Source organism: Stomoxys calcitrans, chromosome 4, assembly GCF_963082655.1.
Source record: "Stomoxys calcitrans chromosome 4, idStoCalc2.1, whole genome shotgun sequence".
In the NCBI taxonomy this organism is placed as follows: Eukaryota; Metazoa; Arthropoda; class Insecta; order Diptera; family Muscidae; genus Stomoxys; species Stomoxys calcitrans.
Window position 1 is genome coordinate 84,752,643 of NC_081555.1, and position 26,119 is coordinate 84,778,761.

The window sequence follows — 26,119 nt, forward strand, 5'->3', positions numbered from 1 at the left end:
GTATGCGTCCTTTTATTCAGATCACGCTGACATACTGATGCACACCCCTTATAAGCGTGTCGCCACCGGTCATAAATTGTTCAGCGGACAACCCATCGGCTCCTGCTGTCTCACTGCTATATGCCTGGCGATAGTGACCCCTACAAGGAGTGCATGGGGATAGCAGCCAGGTCCGGAGCTGCAGAGAAAGAGCTTTACAACGTGTATATACCGCTGGTTGGTAGCTGTGTCCCAATTGACGGCCAAGCTTACAAGCCCGACATACGTGGGCTACTATCTGGCCATAACCATCTGGTTCTAGGGAACTTAAATACGCATCACATTTCAAGGCATACTCCCCTATGTAACGACCAGCGGGCATAGCTTTGGCAGAACAGATTGAAGGCTCCACGTTTTGCACGCTGAATGAGGATGCCGCCACTAGGATAAATAGTAGGTGTAGCTGCTCGCCAAACATTTCCATTGCATCCCCTGATCTCCTGAGTGACGTATCCTGGCAAACCGTCGGACCAACCGACTTTATAACCTCTGAGCGCCGGACGTTTATCAATCATAAGAAGGCCGATTGGGCTGGCTTCAGAAAGTACACCCGGCGATTGGTGAACTCACTGAACTGACACCTCCCTTGGATGTGCTAGTTGCTGAGAGGAAATTCCAAGACATCATTAAAGCAGCAGCCGCTCGCTTATACCCCCGCTCGCTTATACCCCGGTCGAATACCCCAGGTGCGGCCCAATTTCCGGGCGCAGGCAGTGGCACTCGCAGACGAGCGTGATGGGATTAGTTGTATAGACCCTACCAACCCCAAAATCAGTGAGCCGAATCTGGAAATAAACAGGGAAGTCAACGAACATAAGCGGAATTTGTGGTTGGAACACTTGGAGCAATGTAACTTAGGCACCGGTTTGGGCAAGTGGTGGAGTTTAAGTGACTCTCGAACCCCGGTAGACGGGTTGACAGGACCTCAGTCGCTTTTGGCGACGTAACCGTAACTGATCCGAAGAGATGCGCCAGGTTGTTCAACCGTCAATTTATTGCGCATCCAGAGATTGACAGAGCAAGGAGCAGAGCCATTCGCCGTATCCGTGGTCTCTGAACCGATGGACAGCCATCAAAATATACCGTGGGCTAAGTTACGAATGTCACCCATGGCGCCAAATCATCTTAGACGTTGGGCCCCGACGAAATCTTTACACTGGTGCTGAAGAATCTGGAATTACCTGGAGTTGAGTACCTTACTAATGTCCTCAACCTGTCATTGAACACTCTTATAGTTCCCGATGTCTGCAAAATGGGCAGAGTGATCCAGCTTCTGAAGTGTGGAAAGGACCCGAGTTTGGGGAGTCGCACAGGCCGATCTCCCTTCACTCACCAGTAGCAAAGACGCTTGAGGCATTTCTCCTTCCGAACCTCGTAGGAGAATTTCCATTCGCCGAGCATCAACATGGATCCCAAAGCTGCATAGCACAACAACTGTTTTGTATGCCATCGCCGCACACATTTGCCGTGGGTTCAGTCAGCCCAGGCCATGTGATAGGGTGGTCCTGGTGGCACTGAACCTATCGAAGGCCAAAATATTTGAGGACATCGCCAACACGTCCCTCCAGCCAGGCCTGAAACGATGGGTCGCGAATTATCTGTGTGGTCGCCAGTCATTTGTGGAATTTAGGGATAAGAAGTCGAAGCACCGTTGAGTGAAACAGGGAGTTCCCCAAGGTGGAGTGATATCTCCGGCACTGTTTAACCTCTACCTATCCTCCATTCCACCCCCTCCAGACGGCATAGAGATCGTATCATATGCGGACGATTGTACGATCATGGCATTAGGCCCCCCACCCATTGATGACATCTGCGATAGGTTGAACGTCTACCTCAACGAGCTTGCCTCATATTTCGCTGCAAGAAATCTGAAGATATCCGCCACCAAATCTTCAGCCACATTGTTCACTACAAATACGCGTGAGGTGAATACTGAGCTGACTGTGATGGTCGATGGAGAAATGATTCCGACCATCAAGTGTCCCAAAATACTTGGCGTCACATTTGACAGCTCTAACACATTCTCCCCACATGCCTCAGTAATTTGCGATAAAGTCAAAAGTAGAAACAAGGTCCTCAAGGCACTTGCTGGTAGCACTTGGGGTGCAGACAAAGAAACCTTGTTGACCACGTACAAAGCAATTGGCCGGTCTGTGGTAAGTTATGCAGCGCCAGTGTGTGTCAGAATGCCCCCCTCCGAACTGTGATGAGCTGTCTCCTCAGTTCTCATGTGGATCACCTCCATCAGGAGACAAAGATCCTACCAGTGCATAGATATATATACATGCTGTCTAAGCAATCCCTTTTGGGCTGTTATCGCAGAGACCACCAAATCATCATCTTGTGGATAGGTATCCACCGCCCAGAAGCGTTAAGGTAGATCTATATGATTTATGTGAGGTTCGGCGCAACCAGAGAGAACCTCTAGTTCAAGCGGCATTTCATGCGGGTTTAGACATCATTCACGCAAACACGGTAGCGGGGAATAGCTACCGGTTGAATGTCATCCTTGGAGAACGACCGCCTCCAGTTGCACCTGAAGAAATTGACTTCCCCCCGCAAACCAGAGTAGGTCTGGCTTACCAAGGGACATACTAAAGTCTTTCCATTTCCTTTTTTTCTGCGGAATAGACGTTTCTCCTCTCTCCTTTTCTCCCGATACCTCTCCTTCAACTGTCGCGTTGCCACTGGTAGCTCTGTTTGTGTTGCTCTGTATGCCGAATTCTTGGCGTCAGTAGCATTTCGAAACTCTTGGTCATACCATGGGTTTCTTGAGGGAGGCTTCTGGTACCCAATTACGGATTTCGCAGCATTTTTTATGCTTTCGACAGGATTTGAGATTTAAAACCTCGTAGTCCTTGTCATTCTAACCATTTCAATTAGATTGCAAGAGTTGTGCGTAATCAAGCACCGATGCGACAATATTGTATAAAGGTCCAGTTGCTGCACATTTTGCCATGACAGCCGGTACCGCATTGACCCGATGGATGCAATCAAGGTTGCCGCCTCAGTTTACAACACACTGCTACAACAAGTAGACATTTCGGAGCACCTCCGAAAGTTACACTTGCGGAAACCGACCAATGTTGGATTCGGTTGGAAGAAGCGAAACAAAACAGGACCGGAGCTCTCTTCTATTCCGGTGCGAACACCAGCAGCCAATGAAGCACCAGCAGCCAATGAAGGGGCCGAATTGCCGCATACGTGAACGAGAAAACTGTTCGGAATCTCTCTATTGTGAGTTATGTATTTCTTAATTGAAGCAGAATTTTGAATGTTTAAAAGTTCAAATGTTTAAATCGGTCATTATTTATAAAAATTGGATGCCTAAGGCCATAATTGGGGTCTAGTGAGAGGCACTGCTGCTTGTGAATCCATCTTGTATTGATGGAATTTTGGCAGCGAGGGCTTGGGGATGTACATGGAAGAACACGGGACTGGGTCTGTTAACGACTGCCTGACCATATTCACTCTGTGACTATGCCCGTCACGGGCTGGATCTTTAAGCTCCGGAGGCTTAGAGCTACCGGGCATATCCACAAGTTGCTTTGTATACGGAGCTACAGCTACAACTGCAGCCGGAGACAATCAACGGTAGCGATTGGAGATTCTCAGTGAGAGGCCGGGCGATACCAACTCTAGCTTAGATACTGAGCACCTATGAAGCTCGATATGACCAGGCGAGTTTTTTGGCGCTTTTAAATAACCAATGACCATCACGTTCCCGAAATGACCATCATAGTTATCCCGCTCCGGCACGGGATAACTATGAGCACCACACAGGCTGGACCTTTGAGCTCCGATCTGTGTGGTGTTCATTGTTATCACGAGAAGCTTAGCTACGAGCTACCGAAGGCGTTCACATGTTACGGATAGTAGAATACTCCATACAGAGTAGCTGCAACGGCAGTCGCGGACTACCAGCGGTATCGAGCGGAGAGACTCAATGAGAGGCCGGGTGGTACAGGCTCTTGCACAAACACTTAGTGCCTATGATGCTCGATATGACAAAGCGAGTTATTGGCGCCTTTAAATAATAAATAGCCACGCTGTTCCCGCTGCGATCGGTCCTTTAGACCGGAACGAGCTTGCTCACCTATAAGAGATAGACGAGAATCGCCACCTCCACATATAGACATATAATCGGTCCTATGGACTGGAACGAGCTTACTCATCTTTGGTAGTTTGACAAGGATCGCTACCTCCACATGTAATGTGACTACAACAACAACATTAGGGATTTCTTCTAGAGCAAAGACAAAGGGCCTTTTGTGTCCCCTCCAACTCAACCTAACCTAGCGAAAACATTTCGCCCAAACAAAGCTTAAATATTTTTAAGACTTCAAATAAGATTTTCCATAAAATGTCTAAAGAAAATGTTTTTTTTTTTTTTCACTGGTAAGAAATCACAATCCAATCCCATCAAGGTAAGACACAACGACCAAAGGTTCATGGCTTTGTATGAAAGATAAACTGCCAACCAGATTGCAACAACCTCCAATATAGACATACACACTAGATGTCGTCACGACAATTCTTTGGTATATTTTTGTTCCAATAATGATAATAATAACACTGTGGATTGTGTGTGTGTGTGTGTTTTTTTACAAAAATATGCTGCAAGGAAGACAAAAACCAAAACAACAACGGCAAATCTACATTCGTTCCACTTAGCTTGTGATGGGGGTGGTAACCACAGAACCCACCTCCACACACACACACAAACGTGCAGTGTGGGGTTGGGGCTTTTGTGACGTCGTTGAGACGACCGAACAAAAAGGTCAACATTTTTTTTTTATTATTAAATTAATGTTAATTGAATTTTAGCTATGAAGTGGCTTTCGAAAAGCGGGCATTTAGAGAACATGTGATGGGTGGCATGGCAGGAGAATGAGGAGGAGGAGGAGGAGAACACAAATAGGTGCTAAAAATAGATGATGGTTCTATAGGATGGTTGTAACACATTCATCTGGGTGTCTAATGAGAACACAAAACCCTCAGACTCACCTCCTACTAAATTCCTTAGTTAATCCTTTTCATTGATTTTTCTTCGCAACCGAAAAAGGTAAACCCCGGGGGAGGGGGTTTGAAAGAAAGTTAATCTAAAATTAATTTTATGATGATCTTTTGTTTGCAGACATGTAAAAAAATCTGAATGAGCCCCGAAAAATTCTTGGAAACCCAAAACCCAACAAAGACTTTGGTTATGAACGTGGAGGAATTTCTGTACCCATTACCCTGCATACCTACTATCTTACTTCTCGTCACATTTCAATCAAGCTCATAACCAACAAAACTTAAACAAAAATTCAATGGTTTTCAATGGATTATGATTCATACCTAACAACGCAATCGGTTATTGGCCCCATTCACCAACAAAAAATGGTGAATAATAAAAAATCAAAACATGGCCAAAAAGAAGTGGACACTTCCACACATGTGTACGTGTGTTTTATAGTGCATATGTGAGCAATAATGTTTTCAAATAATAACAGTGCATTATCAGACAACAAATGAAAGACGTAGTTGGGGTTTTTGATCAATTTAAAGTTCATTTCACCATATTTAAAGGGCACTCGTGACAAAGGTATGACCAATTTATATAGTATGTAGACACGTTCTCGGTTTTCATAAATAACCCGCCTAAGAGTTTACTAGGGTGATATTTCATCTTTCGACACAAAGGGAATGAAAGCTTAGTCATTTTAGCACGTTCAACAATCCTTTGCATAGTTTTACACTATTATACTGCAATACGATAGGTTTTTTTCGAAATTGTCTCTATCAGATAAGGAACATAGAAATTGTCGGTTGGGACCAGGACGATGCCAAGGATTTTGCCAAATTTTTATGGAACTCAAAGCTTCTAGAAACAAGGAAAGTTATGTACTTAGTAGAGATTTAGAGAAAAGTGTTCCTCAATATAATAGTGATTTAATAAGATACTAGCCCAACCAGGCACGCTTCTCTGTGCCTTCTTTTACAATACGCAGAATTAAAATTTCCTTATATTGGTAATCCAACAAGTTTTTTGGTTGCATCTTGGCTTCAAATCTTATGTAGAATTTTGAAAAATATAGACTCTGAGAAATTTATGAGTAAAATCTACTTACAACTTTGGTGTACAACAGAAAGTCTGCTGGAAATGGGACAACAGGATTTGTTTGCAAAAACGGTAAATATTATCTGCTGTTTTCAAATGTTAAAAATTTGGCTGTAGCCTTAAAATTTATTTTCCAATGTCATGTTTGTACGCTGCGCTTAACTACCTTTCATTTGATCGCCAAGGAATGACTATGAACCATATGGGTTGAAACTCATGGCTGCACGTACCGGATTGACCCGATGGTATGCTTCATCGGCAAGAGCTGCCGCCTCGGTGTACTACACACTGCTACAACAACAACAAACTCTGAGCTCCTATTTGTGTGTTGTTCATCATCATTACAATAAGCGCAGCTGGGAACTACCGAGAGCTTCCACAGGTTGCGGACTGTGGAATACTTCGTGTACGGAATAGCTGCAATTTCAGTGGCGAATAATCAGCGATATCGAGGGGACTCTTGCCGACTCTTGCTAAAACACTGTGTGCTTTTGATAGTCGATATAACAGTGCGAGTTATTGGCGCCTTTAAATAACTAATGGCCCTAACATTCCCGCGGCGATCGGTCCTATGGACCGGAACGAGCTTACTCACCCATGAGAGCATGAGGAGGATATGTCTACAACAACAAAAACCTTTCATTTGATCAGGCTACAAAAGAAATATGGATGTCGAATTAAACTCAACACTCACTAGAAATAATAGGCACATTGTGGCTAACTGGGAAATAGTGACCAAGAATAATAAAATACCATTCTCTTTCCGAATCTATAGAATATGGAGCCCTAAGTATTAAAGAAACCAAAATATTGGCCATTTTTGACAAAATTTGGGGAACTGGGAAATAGTGGGCTAAAAAATATATATATACATAAAATATTGGGTTGCCCAAAAAGTAATTGCGGATTTTTTAACAGAAAGTAAATGCATTTTTAATAAAACTTAGAATGAACTTTAATCAAATATACTTTTTTTACACTTTTTTTCTAAAGCAAGCTAAAAGTAACCGCTGATAACTGACAGAAGAAAGAATGCAATTACAGAGTCACAAGCTGTGAAAAAATTTGTCAACGCCGACTATATGAAAAATCCGCAATTACTTTTTGGGCAACCCAATATAAAATGGACAAAGCTTCTTCCGAATCTATCTAATTTGGGGCCCTTAGTATTAAAGAAACAAGATATTGGCAATTTTTGGCAAAATTTGGTAATTTTTCCTTATGATGCCCATTTTTTAGAGTAAATGGCCCACTGTGGCCTATTAAGAAATAGTGGGCTAAACCCGTCTACAGAAAATATAATATGGATCACCATCTTTCCGAATCAATCCAATTTTGAGCCCTAAGTATTAAGGAAATCAAGATTTTGGCAATTTGTGGTAATTTTTTCTTATGTCGCCCAATTTTTTGGAGTAAATGACCCACTTTGGATAACTCGGAATTAGTGGGCTAAAACCCTTCACAGGAAAGATAAAATGGACCACTTTCTTTCCAAATCTAGCCAATTCATAGCACTAAGTATTAAAGAAACCAAGATATTGGCCATATTTGGCAAAATTTGGCCATTTTTCCTTATGATGACACATTTTTCAGAGTACATGACCCACTTTGGCCAATTGGAAAAAAATAGTGGGCTAAACCCGTTTACAGGAAATATAATACGGAACACGATCTTTCCGAATTTACCCAATTTGCAGCCCTAAGTACTAAGGAAACCAAGATAATGGCAATTTTTGGTAATTTTTTCTTATGATTCCCAATTTTTTGGAGTAAATGACCCACTGTGGTCAACTGGAAAGTAGTGGACCAACCTTTTTCTTCGAATCAATCCAATTTTGAGCTCTAAGTATTAAAAAACCAAAATATTGGCCATTTTTGGCAAAGTTTGATAATTTTTCCTTATGATACCCATTTTTCAGACTAAATGGCCCATTGTGGCTAACTGGAAAATAGCGGGCTAAACCCGTTTATAGGAAATATTATATGGACCACGATCTTTCCGAATCTATCCAATTTGGAGCCCTAAGTATTAAAGAAAACAAACATATATATCGACGTGCCGTCCGTTCTATTATCTGTATTGCGTTTCTTTTCATTTTGGTAGAATTATTTTATCATTGGATTTCTTTCAATTGAATTCAATGAAATTCATTCAAAAATTCACTAACGCTATACGAAAAATGAAGTCAAAACAAACCCTCCCTGCTAGGTTATGTTAGGACCTACCAATTAAGCGAAGCGAGAAGCCTCTCCATCTGTGAAAATGCCTGATACTGCCAAGGCGAGTCTGTCATCTCTAAAGAATTCGACACGTGATCAGAGGGCTATCAAGCGATCAGAAGCTAAATAGTTCGTACTCACAAGGCCCACCGTCCTGCATTTTGCTCTTATATACAAAGGTTTGTCGATAAGAGGGGACTAAGGACATAACTTGACGTAGAGAAGAAGTATTAACTTTAGCCTCCTTTCCAATTTATTGACGATCTAGAGTTAAAAAACGAGGTTTAAAAAGTCGCAGCTCCTCCAACATCAGTGAAACTGACAAAATATGACGCCAGACTCAGTAGAAATCCTCTAATAAAAATAGGGAAAGGGTAGAGAAGAAGAATACTGTAGTTCGTTTTTGGGATTTTACTACTTCCGAAAAAGCATAACAAAGGAAATCCATTGAGAGTAACTCTCTTGGCGTATTATTCCAGATCCGAAATATCTATATTTTTTTCAGATACATGGCTTCTTTTATTAAGCCCATAATCTCCACAAGCGACGGGTTCTATGAACCGGAACAAGAAAGCTTGACAAGGATCACTTACCCCACATGCAGGTGTGTGGCTGCAACAACAATACTGCGGTAGCTTTTCACCGCATGTGCTACCGTGTTTGCATGAACGTTGTCTAGATCCGTTTGACATGCCGCTTGAGTTTCTCTATTTTAGCGCTGAATCTCTTTAGATCATGTAGATACACTTTAAGGTTTCTTAGTGGTGGGTAGCTATCCACAAGATTATGATTTGGATGGTCCCAGCGATAAAAGCCCTAAATGCATTGCTTTCTAACAGAGGCTCACAATCCCATGACAACCGGTTGTACGTACCCGGTTGACCCCATGAAAGGCTACCGCCTCAGTGTACTACACACTGCTTCAACAACAACAAGAGAGGCCCAAAGATATAAAAATGAGTCCCCAAATCAACAGGCGTATCTGGCAGCTGTCAGCAGATGTCCTTAAACAACCGGTGTGGAAGATCTTAAACATGCGACAGCGAAATTTTATGACCCGTCATGGGATAACAATAATAATCAAACGGCCTGGATCTGTTTGCTTGTTCATGTTGCTGTTGTTGTAGCAGTGTTATACACTGAGGCGGCAGCCCTCGCCGATGAAGGAATCCATCTGGTCAATCCGTTCAACCGGCCGGAAAGGGATTGATTTGTGTAGTGTTTTTCGTTAATAAAAAATGAAGCTTATCTGGGAGCTACCGTCCACAAGTTGCGGATAGTGGAATGTTCCATTCGAAGTAACTGCAATTGCAGTCACGGACAAACAGCGGTATCAAGTGGAGAGTCTCATTGGGAGGCTCTTGCTGAAATACTCCATATAACAAGGCGAGTTACTGGCGCCTTTAAATAACCAATTGGCACAACGTGCCGGCGTTGATCGGTGGTATGGACCGGTATGAAAAAGTCGAATTCAATCCTGCCATTATACATTATTGGGATTTTACTACTTCCGAAAAAGCATAACAAAGGAAATCCATTGAGAGTAACTCTCTTGGCGTATTATTCCAGATCCGAAATATCTATATTTTTTTCAGATACATGGCTTCTTTTATTAAGCCCATAATCTCTTTACTTTTCTTAATGCGAAAAATGAAATTGAGCTTAGGAAAAACGCTCATCTCTTAAGCAAACATAGAAATTCGTATCCTTATGACATCATCCATGACATGCAGAGCCATAGCATACATACCTACATGTGTATGTATGATAACACGTAGCTACTTTCAAAGTTGACGCTAAGCATGTCATGTCACATTTCCATAAACATACAAATCATTCCCTGGTAATTGTAAGTACCCAGCACCTGACAGAGACATCACCACGTTGCAAAAATAAACAATTGGCTAATGACATCCAAAGTGAGTGTGTCTGTGGGAAAGGGGAGGAAAGAATTATGAGAATTTACGAAACAAGGAGCATAAATTCTTTACGTTTGCCTACGCGAAGTTTGTTAGATGAAAAAAAAAACGGCAGCAGACACCACCCCAAATCAACCACTTAACAGCTGATTGTTATATGTTAACGGTACAGTGTCCAAATTTGAACAGCTGCTACTGTCAACCAACAACAAAAGCAATGTTATCACAAACAAACATGTTCTACTCACACGAGGGGGGTTTATCGGTTAACAGCGCAGCAACAGCGATGTAGTGATTGTTTGTTCTGTTATGTTTCCCCCCAAAGAGCAAGAACAGCAGAAACAACAATAATTTACTGTTATTATGAATCACAGCATAACAAATAAACATGGACAAAAGCCTGCAGAAAAATTTCCAAGCAAGTGTGGACTTAAGCAAATAGGTTTGGACGTGGGTGAAGGATGGTTGGAAATTCTAACATTATGAACCCTACTCCGCAGCCATGTGAAGGACTTTATAAAAAGGAAACATAAGGACGACGACGAAATGAACGAGAACATAATGACGCGCGTCTGTCTGCTGCCACCATAATCGCCAGAGACGGGCGTTCACCACACATAAGTGAAATAAACTACTACATATACATGTGTATGTATGTATGTACACATGTAGTACGCGCTACCCTGGTTAATAAGCATTGAAAAAAAAACTTTAATAATTTCGTTTTTATGACGAGTTTAGTCAGGGGGAGTTGAGTGGGTTGTCCCATACTTTTCCCAAGCTCCAAATAAAATTGGGAAGTTGCTACACTGCTGTTGTTTTCCAAGGGGTGGTTTAGTTTAGGCTTTTTACAAAAGCAGGTCAATTCGTTTCGTTTGTGTGTGCCTGCAGCTGATTTGATTGTGGAACAAATTCACACGGAAATTCAAAAATTGAGCTTATTCTCTTTGTGAGAAGCAACACTGAGTGAATGACAAATAGAGGCAGCATCATTAACAGCAACAACAATAAAGCCAAGCAACAATATATATACAGTGACGTAGTTTGCTCTCTCTTCGAGAAGCGGGACAACAAAACACCCACAATTAAATATTCAATGGCTCAATACCATTGTATCCTTTATCTTCTAATCACCATACTTACACTTCCAAAATGCGATCGCCTTTCTTGATGCCTGCCTTTTCGGCTGCTCCATTTTCCAGCACCGCACTGACATGTTGCAGAGGGGCGTATAGCTCGCCATTAATGGAACGTAACTGACCGCCCTCGGACACTTGACCGCGTACGTTAAAGCCGAAGCCCGTTTCAGTTTTGAAAATCGTTACAACCCGGGGTCCAGCAGGCGTATTGGCCGAATCACCCATGACGACTTTTTTGTTTTATTCCCACACACAAACACTCGCACGCACGCAAACACACCACGACGACCAGAGCTGACAGAACTAGCCCGCAAAATCGCACGCGACGTCCACTGGCTTCCAATTCTTCCAAACGCTTGTTGGCTAGTTGCTAGCTGGTTTGATTACCTCCGCAATTTGTTCCCCTTTGTTGCTGTTGCAGCAGAGAGCGGCCCACTGCAGTGAATTCTTTATTTTTTTTTTCTTTTTCCTGTTTTTTAATTATTATCTCACTCTTGTTTTGTTGTTTGCTGCAGCTTTTGTAACAAACAATGCCCGCAACTTCTTTGTGTTTGTACGAGATTTGCGTAACTCCTTTTGACTTGCTTTTGCTCGGAATTTGATTCTTCTTCTCACAGCACAATAACACCACTGAGGCACACCATCGCCAGCCACCATTCACCGCAACTTACACAAAAAAAAACACTTGCCAAGGCAGGGCAAGCGACCACTTTTCCAATTTTTTCTTGTATTTCTTATTACCTGTTTGCCCCCTTCTCCTTGGCAAATCTTTTGTTGCATTGACTTGGATATTTTATGTGGTGGCTCTCTTTAATATTTTTTACTTTTACTTGTTTAATTCACTTATTTGACCATTTTCATTTATTTCAACGATTCCTTTGTTGTATATCAATTTCTGCATATTATTATTCAATAATTAATTATTAAAAAATAATTAAGTATGATGGAGGGGGGAATTAAGCGAAATTGTGAAAATGTAGTTGTCTACTTGCTTGTCCGTTTTGTTATAACCTCAACTCAGTCAGTGCAAATTTCTGCTTTTCTAGTTTAATAAATTCACAAAAGTACAAGACGGGGAGAACAATCACATCCTGTTATCTCTTTTTTACGAATTAGTGACAATGGAGGAATAGCCGTTTTCGACGAAAATGGAATGGAGGATTAGAAGTAGGCTTGCCAATTTTCGGATTGCTTTGGCTCTCCAGTGTTTAAAAAAAAAAGTTTAAGCTTCATGTTCTAGATTACTAAAATGAAGAGGCCTAAAAATCGCAATGAATGGCGTCTAGAGGCTTAAGAGAGGGGGGTAGATTTATACTGCGCTATAAACATTTAAGGAATACCTGACTTTCGAAACTTTACTCGGTGTGGGTGTACTCTACTCCACATGCCAAAACACTGCCGAAGTGACCAATATGTATTTACAAAATTAAATGCAGCCTTAAAGTAGGTTTATTTGACAGTTGTCGCCAGCATTAGGTGTGGATAACCACCGCTGAAAATGTCTAGGATGGTCTCGCCAGGATTTGAACCCAGGCGTTCAGCGTCATAGGCGCACATGCTAAACTTTGCGCTACGGTGGTCTCCAGAAGGCTTATTTGACAAATTTCCATTATAGAAATGTCAAATAAATCTTCTATAACACTGGCTTAAGTTTTGTGAATACCGGTGAAAGAACCGAAGCCAAACAAAAATTGAGTAATAAAAGAAACAGATCAACTAAAAAGCAGAATGTATAAATTGAGTAATAAGTTTCTAGGGAACTTCAAATGGGGTACTTGTATACTGCCTATTTCTACTTATCAATAAAAGGGTAACCGTACCATATTGCAGGACAAATGCAAATTTGCCCACGAATATTCCATTAAGGAACGGGGCAAACTTTTCACATATCCAGTGAGTGCTTACAAATTTAAGTTTAAGCTCAATGGTAAGGGACCTCCTCTTTATAGCCTACACGGAACGGCATGCCGCAGGGCGACACCCTTTTTGAGAAGAAACTTTTACATGGCTGATATGCCATAGCATGGCATAGTACCACACAAATATCCCCAGCAATAGGAAACATTTTTGTCAGTTCTTCCCGCCAGGCGTGCGACATTTTCGGCGGATATGCTAACCTCTGCGTCATGCTAGTCTACATAATTAACCATATAAAAATTGATGGGCTTGAGCCTTCAAACTAGTCGTTTCGACTTTTGGCATCTGGCAATCCTATTATTTTTTAAATTCCTCCATTCATCATATTTTCCTGAAAAAGGACGGAAATATTTTTACATTAACAATTGCCGTTTTCTCTTTTCGACTTGTTTGTTTAGAATTGAATGGAATGGAGGAATTGCAGAATTGTTTCATAATCGATAACATAAAACGTTTATATAGAGTCCATCGATTAAAGTTCTCGAACCATTCACAATCACAATTTGCAAAACATATTCCTCCTAAAATGGTTGGAAAAGCCTGTTCGAATGTCAGGGTGTGAGTAGACTATTAGTAGAAATTTTGCAAATTTACCAATGAATAGTCCATTAAGCAACATGGGACAAAATTCTCACATATCAATGAGTGCTGTTCGATTCAAAATTAAGCTCAATGATTAGGGGCCTCCTTTTATGGAGGAGTCAGAACGGCGTGCTGCAGTACCACACCTCTTTGAGTAGTTTTTACATCGCATAGCGGCACACAAATGTCTCTAAAATTTTCCTGGTTTCACACCAAGATTCGAAGCCGGGTGTTAAGCACCATAGGTGGATATTCTAACCTTTGCCCTACGGTGGCCTCCAAGTAGCAGAATATGAATATGCAATGGCCAATATTGTGCACTTCTGCAATTGTTGGCTTGCAAATCGAATACATACAATCTTTCGATTGCAGTTATAGTACCATTCACAATCTAATCTTGTGGTGGGATCACACGATAAAAAAAAAATATTTCCACAATGGGTGGATAAACTTGTTCACATGTTACGATTGTTTAGACAACTAAAGACCGAAACAGATTGGATAATACAGGCCGAAAAATAGAATGAGCGCGCTGAGGAGCGTTGTGCTGCAACTCTACAAATACTAAACAAACAACACGCAAAATTTAAACAATTTTAAACTTTGACGACTAAAAACACTGTCTACATGTGGTAGCGCTGAATGAAGCTCAATGTTAAGCGTCAAAGTTGACACTCAAAAACAAAGCTCAAACAAAACATTTATGCGTACTTAAGCAATCAAGTGGAGGCCACCGTAGCAAAGAGGTTAGAATGTCCGCCTATGACGCTGAGCGACTGGGATCGACTTCTGGGGAGAGCATCAGAAAAAATTTTCAGCGGTGATTTTCCCCTTCGAATGTTGGCGACATTTGTGAGGCACAATGCCATGTAAAAACTTTTTCCCAAAAAGGTGTCGCACTGCGGCATCCCGTTCGGACTCGGCTATAAAAAGGAGGCCCCTTATAATTGAGTTTAAAATTTAATATCGGACAGCACTCAGTGATATGTGAAAAGTTTGCCCCTGTTCCTTAGCGGAATGTTCATGGACAAAATTTGCAGGCAATCGATTGCGCCCACATGTGTCCATTGAGTTGAGTTACTTAACACGCTCCTTTTGCTGCATAGAAAGTTCTAAAAATCAGCTTATTTATTTACTTTCCAACTTTATTTTCAATGGAAATGAACATTATGTTGTTAAATAAAAAAAAAATCGCTATTTTACGGACTGCAAAACAATTATTGAACAGCAAACAAACCAAACCATATGTTTGGCGCCCTCAAACGCGTTTAAAGTAAATAGTATAGGTAGCGTTGAGCTTTGCTTTGGAGCAAAATGCAACTCTGCACACAAGCCCCAAAAAAGTGACGCGGAAAAAAAATTAAAAAATTTCTAATAAGTCACTTGCGCAAACATAAAGTGGATAGGTCCTATGAATATCATTATGTATGTCAAATTTGCCAATTGAAGATGTTATTAAATAGGAGAAAATGTAATCAAAGAATGAATTTAAAAAGACAATAAGTTGACATCCTCAATGCAAAGAACTGCCAAAAATTCAAAAAATGTATGTCGGCTGATCGCTTTTCTTAACCTTATACCAAACCAATGGTTGTCGCACTTATTTATTAGTTGTCAACCCATTTGGTTTTAAATCAAAAATATTATCAAAAAATTTATCGGAAGGTTAATCGGACTGCAGTTTCTGGGATTGCATCCCTTCTTCATCGGCAGTCTTCGACGAATTATCCAGTCAAAAATAACTCTCTCATTTTTATTTTTGGTGATAACATTTACCAAAGTATTATTGGAAAAAAAACTTTTTTTTTTAACTTTCTACAAAAAGGGAAAACATATTTTGTGAAAACTTTCCACAGTGAACGCTCTTAATACCTATCTTAAGCTATCGAATCTACTAGACTGGTAAATAAAACGAGCCAATTTTTTTTATTGGTATTTGATTATTACGGATATTTACCACTAAACTGGTAAATAAAAACCCACTTGTTTCCCTTAAACCCCGTTTACATTGCTCATTAAATCCGGATTTAAGGGAAAACAGATGATGTAAACGGGAATTTATTGTAGAAATCTTCAAAACAGCTTTTTTTGGAATAAAAACACATATAGGCAACACTATCATAATATGTATTATTTTGATAAAACGCCATGTTTATTGTTATCGCAAAAATAAAAGTGGAGGAGATATACGTTTTGGCAGATTTTTATCACTATTTTTTAGGTGAAGTTTCATTGTGAAAACTTAACTTAATGCTTATCTTTTAAGCGTAACGGTTACATTTCGACAATAAATCACCACAACCGCCGTTGTTTTTGCATAACGTTATCGATAACACTTGCTTTGAGGCGCGCCATGTATTCATGACATTCACATCGGCTGTCAGAAACTGAAGTCAAAACAAAAATGAAGATAAACACGAGAGATGACCAAGCAAACAAGCAGTAGTAAGAATCAGCAGAGTAAAAATACACGTTCAAAATGGCGTCGGAAGTTGCATCGGATGAAATTCAATTTGTAAGTGAATAATTTAATCAAAAAAGATAAAAAAAACATGTTTGATATATACAATGGACTTTTCATACAAAAAATTGAAACTGAATTTTTTGAAAACATCCTGAGAATGGACAAAGTAAACTGTGCGTTTGTGTTGTTTGTGGAAGTGTTGGTGTTGGAGAGATGAGTGCGGTGTTATTCTGTAAAGATCAACCGCTGTTATTTAAAAAAAGTTGAAATGTCAAGATTTCTTTAGAACGAAAGACAAGTGCTTCTGCTGTCTTGTAGTTAACGAAATAATTCCAATTTGAATACTCCTGCATGGATATTCATATTTGTTGATGGCAAAAGTGAAGAATATAAAGAGAAACTATGCACCATTCTGGTTGGTGCAACTAGAGATAAGTCGGCCAGTAGTATTAAATGCTCGTAGCCTTCGAGCGTTGTGTGTGTAGGAAATTCCATCACATCGTCCAATTTGTGTAGATTGTCGGTCGAGATGAGCGCGAAAGGCCACAAGAGCAATAAACAAGGGGAAGAAGCAGAATCACAAAAACATGAATATAACCAAATGAAAAAAGAAGAAGAAGCGTATTAAAAAAAAAAACAACAGCACACAAATATTATGCTGCTGTCGCCGCCAACGTTCTTGGTTCGCAAGTGGTTTTACAACAATAACAAAAATAAATTTGTTGCCGTTGTGGCCTTTGTTAAACCAGCTGTTTGTTGTGTTTCTTATCTCTTTCTACAACGACTAGTGCTACAACGATGGACTGAGCCGTAGCGTAAGGCATGGCATGAGTGTATATATCTTGTTGGAGTTGTTCTAAGGTGGCAATTTACAATTACTTCCTTTGTGCAGTGAGTGTATGTGCTGGGTGTTTTTTTTTTGTTACAGTGAAGAGGAAACTCTTTGAAAATTATGAAAAAACTGCAAAATGAATACTCCATTGTTGCCTTTGTTTTGCGGTAGTATTCTTCAATTGAACAATATGGAATGCGTGTGCATACATACAGCAGGGCATACTTTTGTGCTGCGCTGCACTTTATGTATGTGTGTGTGTGTTTTAATGCCACAATGTTGTCAAGTAATTTAAACAAGTCGTCACAAATTTACCGGTTGTGACGTTGCCCATCCAAAAATTAGAATATGTACCGACAAAACTAGTTTCTGCCAGACAAATGCAATTTCCGTCTTTCCTAATTTGTACACGTTTTCAGTGTTACTATTTAATAAATAAAAAAGAAATTTAATGATTATTGAGACTGCGACGCCGAAAGTGTTATTTACGGAGAAAATAGCCAAAAAATTGAAGTTTTGCCTGTCACCTTAAATGACCCGAACACTAATATGAGGATTTCGCCGACCAAAGGAATTGTGAGGAATATGGATAGTATGGTTCAAGGTTTTGATAAATATAAAATTTGAAATAAACTTGGTCTAGACTAACAAAAATTAAATTTAAACTAAATTAAAGCGCAGTCTAGACTAACAAAAATTTTTATAAACTAAATTAAAACGCGCGATTTTCACGAAAATGTTGTAATTTCTTTTGTGAAAATTCAAAATGCTTTTATTTATCTACATACATATATTTGCTATTTATAATGCAAAACTGTAGTTCGCATGTACCCTAATTTTGACCCCAGGAACCCGAATATAAAGTCCGTTTTTGGGGCTCGGGACCGTGGACCACCCGAGGGGCCAAAAACCCCCCCTTGAGGGGAAGTAGTCTTACCCAGGCAATATGGGCATCAAATGAAAGGTTTTGATTAGTAGATTACGAATATGCAATCAAGTGTCCATAATTTTGGCCCGGGAGAACCTATGGGGTCTTGAGAATTTTGACTCCTATTTGGAAAATTTACGAAATTGTTACAATATTTTAAATAAAGCTCTATTTGCTTTCCAAAGTTGGAAAAATTTGCCCGCCTTCGGACGGGTTTGACATTTTCTTCTCCTCCATATCTTTAACAGTGAGAAATAGACAAAAGTATTCAAAATAAAAGTCTATTTGCCTACCAAAGTTGGACAAATTTGCCAGTCTTCGGCTGGATTTATGATTTTCTCCTCTATATGTCCAACAGGGGGAAATAGCTAAAGTATTTTAAATAAAACTATTTGCCTTACAAAGTTTTTTGTAAAAAATACCGCAATTTTTTTTTGAAAATTTTTTAATTTTTTTGTAAATATCTATTTGTTTTAATTTAGAGTACTTCTGGAGCTGAGTTTCTTTCACATTTGTAATCTACTCTTTCATACTTTTAATTTGATACCCATATTGCCTAGGTTGGACTACTTCCTCCGAGGGGGTTTTTTGGACCCTAGAAGGGTCCACGGGCCCGAAACCCAAAAACAGACTTCATCTTGGGGTATGCAAAAAAAGATATTTTTTACGAACTACCCCGCAAAATACAGTTCAGCCATTTATAACACCTATTGTAGGAGAAGTATCGAACAGAATCCCTATAAAGTACATATATTTTTTTGATCATCTAGATATTATAAGGTGATTTTGTCTTGTCAGCCCGTCCATACGTTAGTAGAAGTCTCAAACTATGAACTTATCCGATTAGAACTCGCACAGGTACTTCTTATTTACTATATAATTCTCGGGTTCAAAATTGTCTTCGACTTGACTTTATAAGCATCTAAACGCCTTACTTTTAAAAGCCAGCAATAAGCACACCAAATTCCAACTAGATAGATACATACATAAAAATAGCCCCCTATAAGTTGATCCTCGGATTTTGACTGATATGACTTCTTGAGCACCTAAAATATAATTCAAATATAAACTGATTCGAGTACTGTAAATTTTTATCAGTATCTATGGTATGTATTTGGCCGGGACCACCTTAGTTTAGGTTAGGTTGAAAAGAGGGTGCGGATATCAAGCTACCTTATACCACTATGGACATACACCTAAGCTAGTCATCGGCTTGTTGTGCACTCTAAATATTGAAAAAGTAACCACGAAAAAAATTTAATTTTGGAATTCCGTGCTAATCACAAAATCTTTAATTGTTTTCCATGCCACGTACCTAAGTGATGGTATCTGTTACCCGCGAAAGCAAAACTATGACATACAAAATGCTCCAAATTCTCTTCATCTTCTCCGCATAACCTACACATGCTATCACTTGCCGCACTGATTTTGCATAAGTGAGCTCGTAGCCAACTTATACCGTTTTTGCTTATTTCATTCGTCATTTCACTTGGGTAAAAAAAGGTCCAAAGCGAGAGTTTTCAAGATTTTTTGCGTTGAGAGTCTTATTAGCATGTAGCCTTCGATCTTAAATAGTTAAGCTGGCAAACCATCGGCTCCTGATTGCTTTTTGCCATTTCGAACCCATTCTGACCAAGTGGTATACATCGCCTCGTCGCCTCCACTGTGCCCTAAACGTCTCTGCTGGAGGATGTGGTTGTACCAAAACCTTTGTTTTGATTCTTTTGTAGTATTTGCGGTTAAATTTTGACTTGTATACATCTCGCTTTGCTTTCTTTAAAATCTTTCTACTTCCATCGTCCTTAATTTGTCTTAAAAACGTTAAAGAGTTTCTTATTGTTTTTGGGGGTATTAAAAAACTTATCAAACTTGAGTCTAATTTTTTGTAGACCCACCCCCATCCCCAATAAGGGGTTTCACTTTTCTTATGCTTTTCTTACCATATTCGTATTCAATGCAAATTTTCCTTCAACTGAAAAGTTTTCTCTTATTAGCCTATCTCTCCTCACCAAAATTGAGGGCATTTTCAGACTAGATGCTTGGCCGTCTCTTTTCCTCATCCCCATAAATGCGCGGGTTCAACTTCAGTGAAAGTTACATTGGTCAGTCAGCACCCTCACCAGCAACTTGAGGTTGGTCCTACTTTCTCATCTCTAGGATAAACTTTTTTTCTCCTCTTTGAGTAAGTTGGAGCACCTTGTTGCCGATGGCATCGTAGAAATTATTTTATCGAAATAATCGTACGGTGGTGAACTCACTTATCATTTATCCATCAGCGAAAAACTGTCTCTAAAGTGTTTCAGAATCAAAAAATTTTAAGTAAATAATCTCAAATTTTTCATAATTTGTTCTTTCTGCTTTATATCCATCAATATGTAAACCTTCGATTGCTTGTCAAAATCAACACGCCTAAAATACTTATATATCTTACAAAACACGCTGAAGACACTAAAAAGCTCAACATGGGCATCACCATTTATCTTCGTACGTCGATTACTGTTCGTGAAAATGTGTGTTGCTTTTTATCAAGCTTTTTTGTTTTCTTTTTTTTTTGGTCAAGTTCTTTTAATGTTTACCTCTGCTTTTTTCATAGAAGAAAGACGTTAGTAAAGTGTGTTTTAATTATTACACCTACATATGCCTAGCAAAATAATAGCTGAACATTTTACGTGTCGTTGTTGTTGTAGCCTTATTTTTGCATCTGGAGGTAGTCATGCTTGTCAAATATGTTCGGGTCCATAGGATTGATCGCCGGGGGAACGTCATGGCTATTGGTTATTTAAAGGCGCCAACAACGCCGAGAGCCATAGGCACTCAGTATTTGAGAAAAATCCGGTGCCGGCAGGCCTTTTACTGAGACTCTCCACTCGGTACCGCTGATTGTCCGCGACTGTAGTGTACGCATCATTCCACAATGCGCACTCTGTGGACGCGCCCGGTAGATCTCAGCTAAGCTACCGGACGGTAGAGGTTAAACAGTGTCGGATATCACCCCGTCTTGGGACTGTTATCACAGAGACCATCCAAATAATCTTGTGGATAGGTATTTACCGGTCAGAAGCTTAAGGCAGGTCTACATGATCTAGAACGTGAGGTCCAGCGGTACCTATTCACCGCATCTGCTACCATGTCTGCATGAAGGTTGTCTAAGCCCGCTTGATACGCCGCTTGACCTAGAGGTCGCTCTCGCTCTAGATCAAGCGGTCTAGATCAAGAGGTATCGAGTGATTGTGGTCCTTAGAGAACGACCGCTTTCCACCGACTTTTCGCACTGTGCGAATTGAAGCGGCTTGTCTGCATAGACATGAGCTTTAACATAGCCCCACAAAAAATAGTCTAAAGACGTTAAATCGCACTATCTAGGCGGCCTATTGACCGGTCCCTAACTTAAAATAAAATGTTCCCTGAACTCGCCTTTCAATAAGTCCATTGTTACGCGTGCTGTGTGTCATGTGGCACCGTCTTGCTGATACCACATGTCATGCAAGTCAAGCATTTGGCATTTTGGGCAAAAAAAGTTGGATATCACAGTTACGTTACGATTCGCATAATCTTTGAAGAAGTACGGTCCAATGAAGCCAGCAGCCCATAAACCGCGCCAAATTGTGATTTTTTTCTGGATGCGTTGGTAGCTCTTGCAATACTTCTGGCTGATCAAATTGCAAATTTTGCTCATGAACATTCCCCTAAGGAACAGGGGCAAATTTCTCCCATTTCAATGAGTGCAGCCCAATTCAAGTTTAAGCTCAAGGGGGGCTCCTTTTTGTGGCCCAGTCCGAACGGCATGCCGCAGGGCGACACTTCTTTGGAGAGAAGTTTTTACATGGCACAGTAGCTCACAAATGTCGCCAGTATTGGGAGGAGAAAACCACCGCTGAATTTTGCCATGATTTGAACCCAGGTGTTCAGCGTCATAGGCGGACATGCTAACCTCTGCGCTACTGTGGCTTCCGGCTGACCTTCACTCCAAAATCGGCAATACTACTTATTTACGTACCCATTGAGCTAAAAATAAGTTTCGAAATGAAGTGAAAATTGAGCGCGATGAACTTTCTTAACAGAGCACCCATTTTGATAAAAAAATGCAATAGTTTGCAAGCGTTTGTAAGACGATTCATGGTTAAATTATAGACCAAATTGAAGATGTTTGACAGTGAAACAAAATATGAAACGTGTGTGAGCTGTTTAAACCAGTGTTGCCAAAAAGTTAATAGATAAAAAATCGCTTTTTAGAATCGGGCAGCACTCATTGATATGGAAGAACAACAACACAACTCAACATGTTTGTAAACTTTTCCCAGCGGAGGTTTCAGAATTGGGCTGTGTATATTTTATGTATAAATTACTCAAGACATACATTCTAGAAAAGTTTCCATTCCTAATTTTATCGCATCTTCTTCCATAGATTGCACATAGCCTAGGAATTTTTTTTATTTATAGAATAAACACAAAACATTGTTAACATAGCAGCCAAACTCTTCCTTGATTCCTGCATCGTTATTTTTTTCTATTTTATTCTGTATTATATTTTTATACTGCTGCTTAGAGCTAGGCAAATCTTTACGCTTCCCGACAACATCAAATTAAAAGTATTTTTGGTGTTTAGAGTCAATGGCAATGTGCCATTTACTGCAAGTGATTTCCATTAACTTCATTTATTTGAAATGTCTTTTGGGGGTAAATCTATTATTCTCAGAATATTTCTGAATATTTCTTTCACAAGATTTGTTTAGACCATGATCGTAAGAAGAAATAGAACAAGTAAAAACGTGCTAAGTTCGGTCTGACCGAATCTTGGGAACCCACCACCAAGGATTCTGCTAAAAATGTATACAAATACAAATTTTGCCTTTGAACATTCCACTAAGGAACAGGGGCAAACTTCTCACATATCAATGAGTGCAGTCCGATTCAAGTTTAAGCTCAATGATAGGGTCTTTTATAGCCGAGTCCTTACGGCGTGCCGCAGTGCGACACCTCATTAGAGAGAAGTTTTACATGGCATAGTACCTCATAAATGTTGCCAGCATTAGGAGGGGAAAACCACCGCTAAAAATTTTTTTCTGATGTTCTCGCCAGGATTCAAACCCAGGCGTTCGGGGTCATTGGCGGTCATGCTAACCTCTGCGCTACGGTGGTCTCCAAATACAAAATAAGGGCATAATTTTGTTCTACACAATTATTTTATTCTAGGAACCCAACAAGGATGAACGAGAGACGGTTTACACCGGAGCAATGTCAGGTTGTAGACTTATTTGGACTGTATTTGGCACAGTTGTTGGTCGTAACAGAACACCGCATGCAATATTTCAGCCAAATCGGACAAAAATTGCGACTTGTAAGGGCTCAAGAAGTCAAATCGGAAGATCGGTTTATATGGGAGTTATAGCAGGTTATACACAGATTCTGACCATACTTGGCTCATTTGTTGGGAGCTATATCAGGTTATAAAACGATTTGGACCGTACAAGGGTTAGTTGTTGGAAGTAATAACAGATTACTACGTGCAAGGGTTTTGACACTTAACAGAATCAAGCAGACGAAAATAATAATAATAATAAACTGCTACAACAACAACAAAAACAACTACGTGCAAGGGCTAAAGAAGTCAAATCGGGGGATTGTTTTATATGGAAGCTATGTCAAGTTATACACCGATTCCGACTGCTATTGGGATTTCGACAGACGGACGGACAGACATGGCTAGATCGACTCAGAACGTCGAGGCGATCAAGAATATCTACACTTTTTGGGGTCTAAGATGAATATTTCGACGTATTACAATCGGAATGACTAGATTAGTATACCCTAATCCTATGGTGGTGGTGGACATAAAAAGTGTGGTAGAAGATTAGTTTATTAGAGTTTGCAAAAACTTACATGGAACGTGCAACAGTGGGAAGAGACTAACCAAGAAAAAATAAATCCGCTCGTTTTGTAAAGAAAACAACCCTACAAGGTCAGGGCTATATGGTGGATGCATCAAAAGTTCCCAGCCAAGCTCACTCAGTTTTTGGCGAGTGACCAAAGATGTGTGCGGTCTAGCGTTGTCCTGGTGGAATATGACACCTTTACGATTGACCAATTCTGGTCGCTTCTCATTGATGGCAGCATTCAATTTGTCCAATTGTTGACAGTAAACATCCGAATTAATCGTTTGGTTCCTTGGAAGCAGCTCAAAATATACCACACCCTTCCAATCCCACCAAACAGACAGCATAACCTTCTTTTGGTGGATATCAGCCTTTGAAGTGGTTTGAGCTGGTTCACCATGCTTGAACCATGATCGTTTTCGACTAACGTTGTTGTAAACAATCCATTTTTCATCTCCAGTTATGATTCGTTTTAAAAACGGATCGAATTCATTGCGTTTAAGGTGCATATCACAAGCGTTGATTAGGTTTGTTAAATGAATTTCTTTCAATACATGTGGTACCCATATTAAAATTGACGCCAAACAAACAAATGTAAATAAAATGTCGCGCACTTTTTTTCTAAAGCAAGCTAAAAGTAACAGCTAATAACTGTCAAAAAAAAAAGAATGCAATTACAGAGTCACAAGCCGTTGAAAAAATTTGTCAACGCCGACTATATTACTACTATTGGGTTGCCCAAAATGTAATTGCGGATTTTTCATATAGTCGGCGTTGACAAATTTTTTCACAGCTTGTGACTCTGTATTGCATTCTTTCTTCTGTCAGTTATCAGCTGCTACTTTTAGCTTGTTTTAGAAAAAAAGTGTAAAAAAGTATATTTGATTAAAGTTCATTCTAAGTTTTATTAAAAATGCATTTACTTTCTTTTAAGAAATCCGCAATTACTTTTTGGGCAACCCAATATATTACCGACAATTACTTTTTGGGCAACCCAATAGTATGATCTGGACCACAACTCACTGTTTAAAATTTTAGCGAAATCGTTATGGCCTAAAGACCCTATACCAGGAGACGGTCAATATTGCACCTATACCTAAATATAGTCAAAAATTCAGCAAAATCGGATAATAAATGCGCCTTTTTTGGGCTCAAGGCCCTAAATCAGTCTATACCGCGGCCACATCCAAATATGGTCCCCTTTAGCCCTAACATAGCCTGTGTACGGATAAAATACCAATCTGTACCAATTTTCAGCGGCGCCTTCTTTTACTTTATATGGAACAAAATTATGCATTGAAATGTATTTTCGACAAATAAAGGGCCTTTAGTGAAATACCATGCTACGAAAATAGCATATATGTATATCGCTTGTCTAACAGTATAAGAATATGAATGCCTTTATCTGAATCCTATATGATCTATATTGGTGTATGAATTCGCTCGGAGGGTTTAGGGTCATTAACGTTTGGGTGTTTCATATACTCTATTATCAAAAGTCTTTATTTCAGCCGGATATTGTCATGATGTCCGATTTGGGTGATTTTCTGGGGTGAGGTGTTCAAACAATTGGCCCCAAAATTTGTTCTCTTTGGAGGGTGTTTTGGAAAAGGGGCTGTGTCCCAAATACATGGTCCCACATTTGGATATCAGATTCGTTTTCTATTCTCAAATATCTTTATATGCTCGATTTAGGGGTATTTTCGGGAGTGGGGTGGTCTCCCAAACACAACCTTGAAAGTAAATCAGCATCGTTCTCTACTCCCATATATCATTTATTTAAACCCCATAATTGGATATCATTGGCCTCAAAATTGGATATCAAATTAGTTTTCTAATCTCAAATACCTTTCATTTAACCCCTTATTGCAAAAGTCAGCAAATATGTATATTGATATCAGCTATCTGTTTTACTCCCAAAGACCTTACATTTGAGCCCCATATTGCTATGGTCGTAATTTTGTCCTCTTTGGCCTCACTTGGCCCCACATTTGGATATCAGATTCGTATTCTACACTTAAATACCTTTTATCTAAGCCCCATATTGCCATGGTCAGTAAATAAGACCTGTTTGAGGTGAGTTTTGGGGAAGGGGTGGACCCC

At 39.8% G+C, this 26,119-nt stretch overlaps 2 protein-coding genes across 3 annotated transcripts in view; one reads left to right on the forward strand and one right to left on the reverse strand.

The window, feature by feature from the left end:
* LOC106086368 (sorting nexin-27) overlaps positions 1-12,420 on the reverse strand; it is an 84,016-nt gene extending 71,596 nt beyond the window's left edge. Inside the window, exon 1 of the mRNA XM_013251010.2 lies at positions 11,425-12,420. Coding sequence (XP_013106464.1) covers positions 11,425-11,645 — 221 coding nt within the window. The 5' untranslated portion in view covers positions 11,646-12,420. The remainder of the gene's footprint in view (positions 1-11,424) is intronic.
* Positions 12,421-16,317: 3,897 nt separating this feature from the next.
* Positions 16,318-26,119, forward strand: part of LOC106090166 (tyrosine-protein phosphatase non-receptor type 9) — a 365,847-nt gene continuing 356,045 nt past the window's right edge. The window contains exon 1 of one of the 2 annotated variants that reach the window (XM_059368239.1): positions 16,318-16,434. In XM_059368239.1, coding sequence (XP_059224222.1) covers positions 16,343-16,434 — 92 coding nt within the window. In that variant the 5' untranslated portion in view covers positions 16,318-16,342. The remainder of the gene's footprint in view (positions 16,435-26,119) is intronic. The other variant, XM_059368242.1, reaches the window with a different exon arrangement.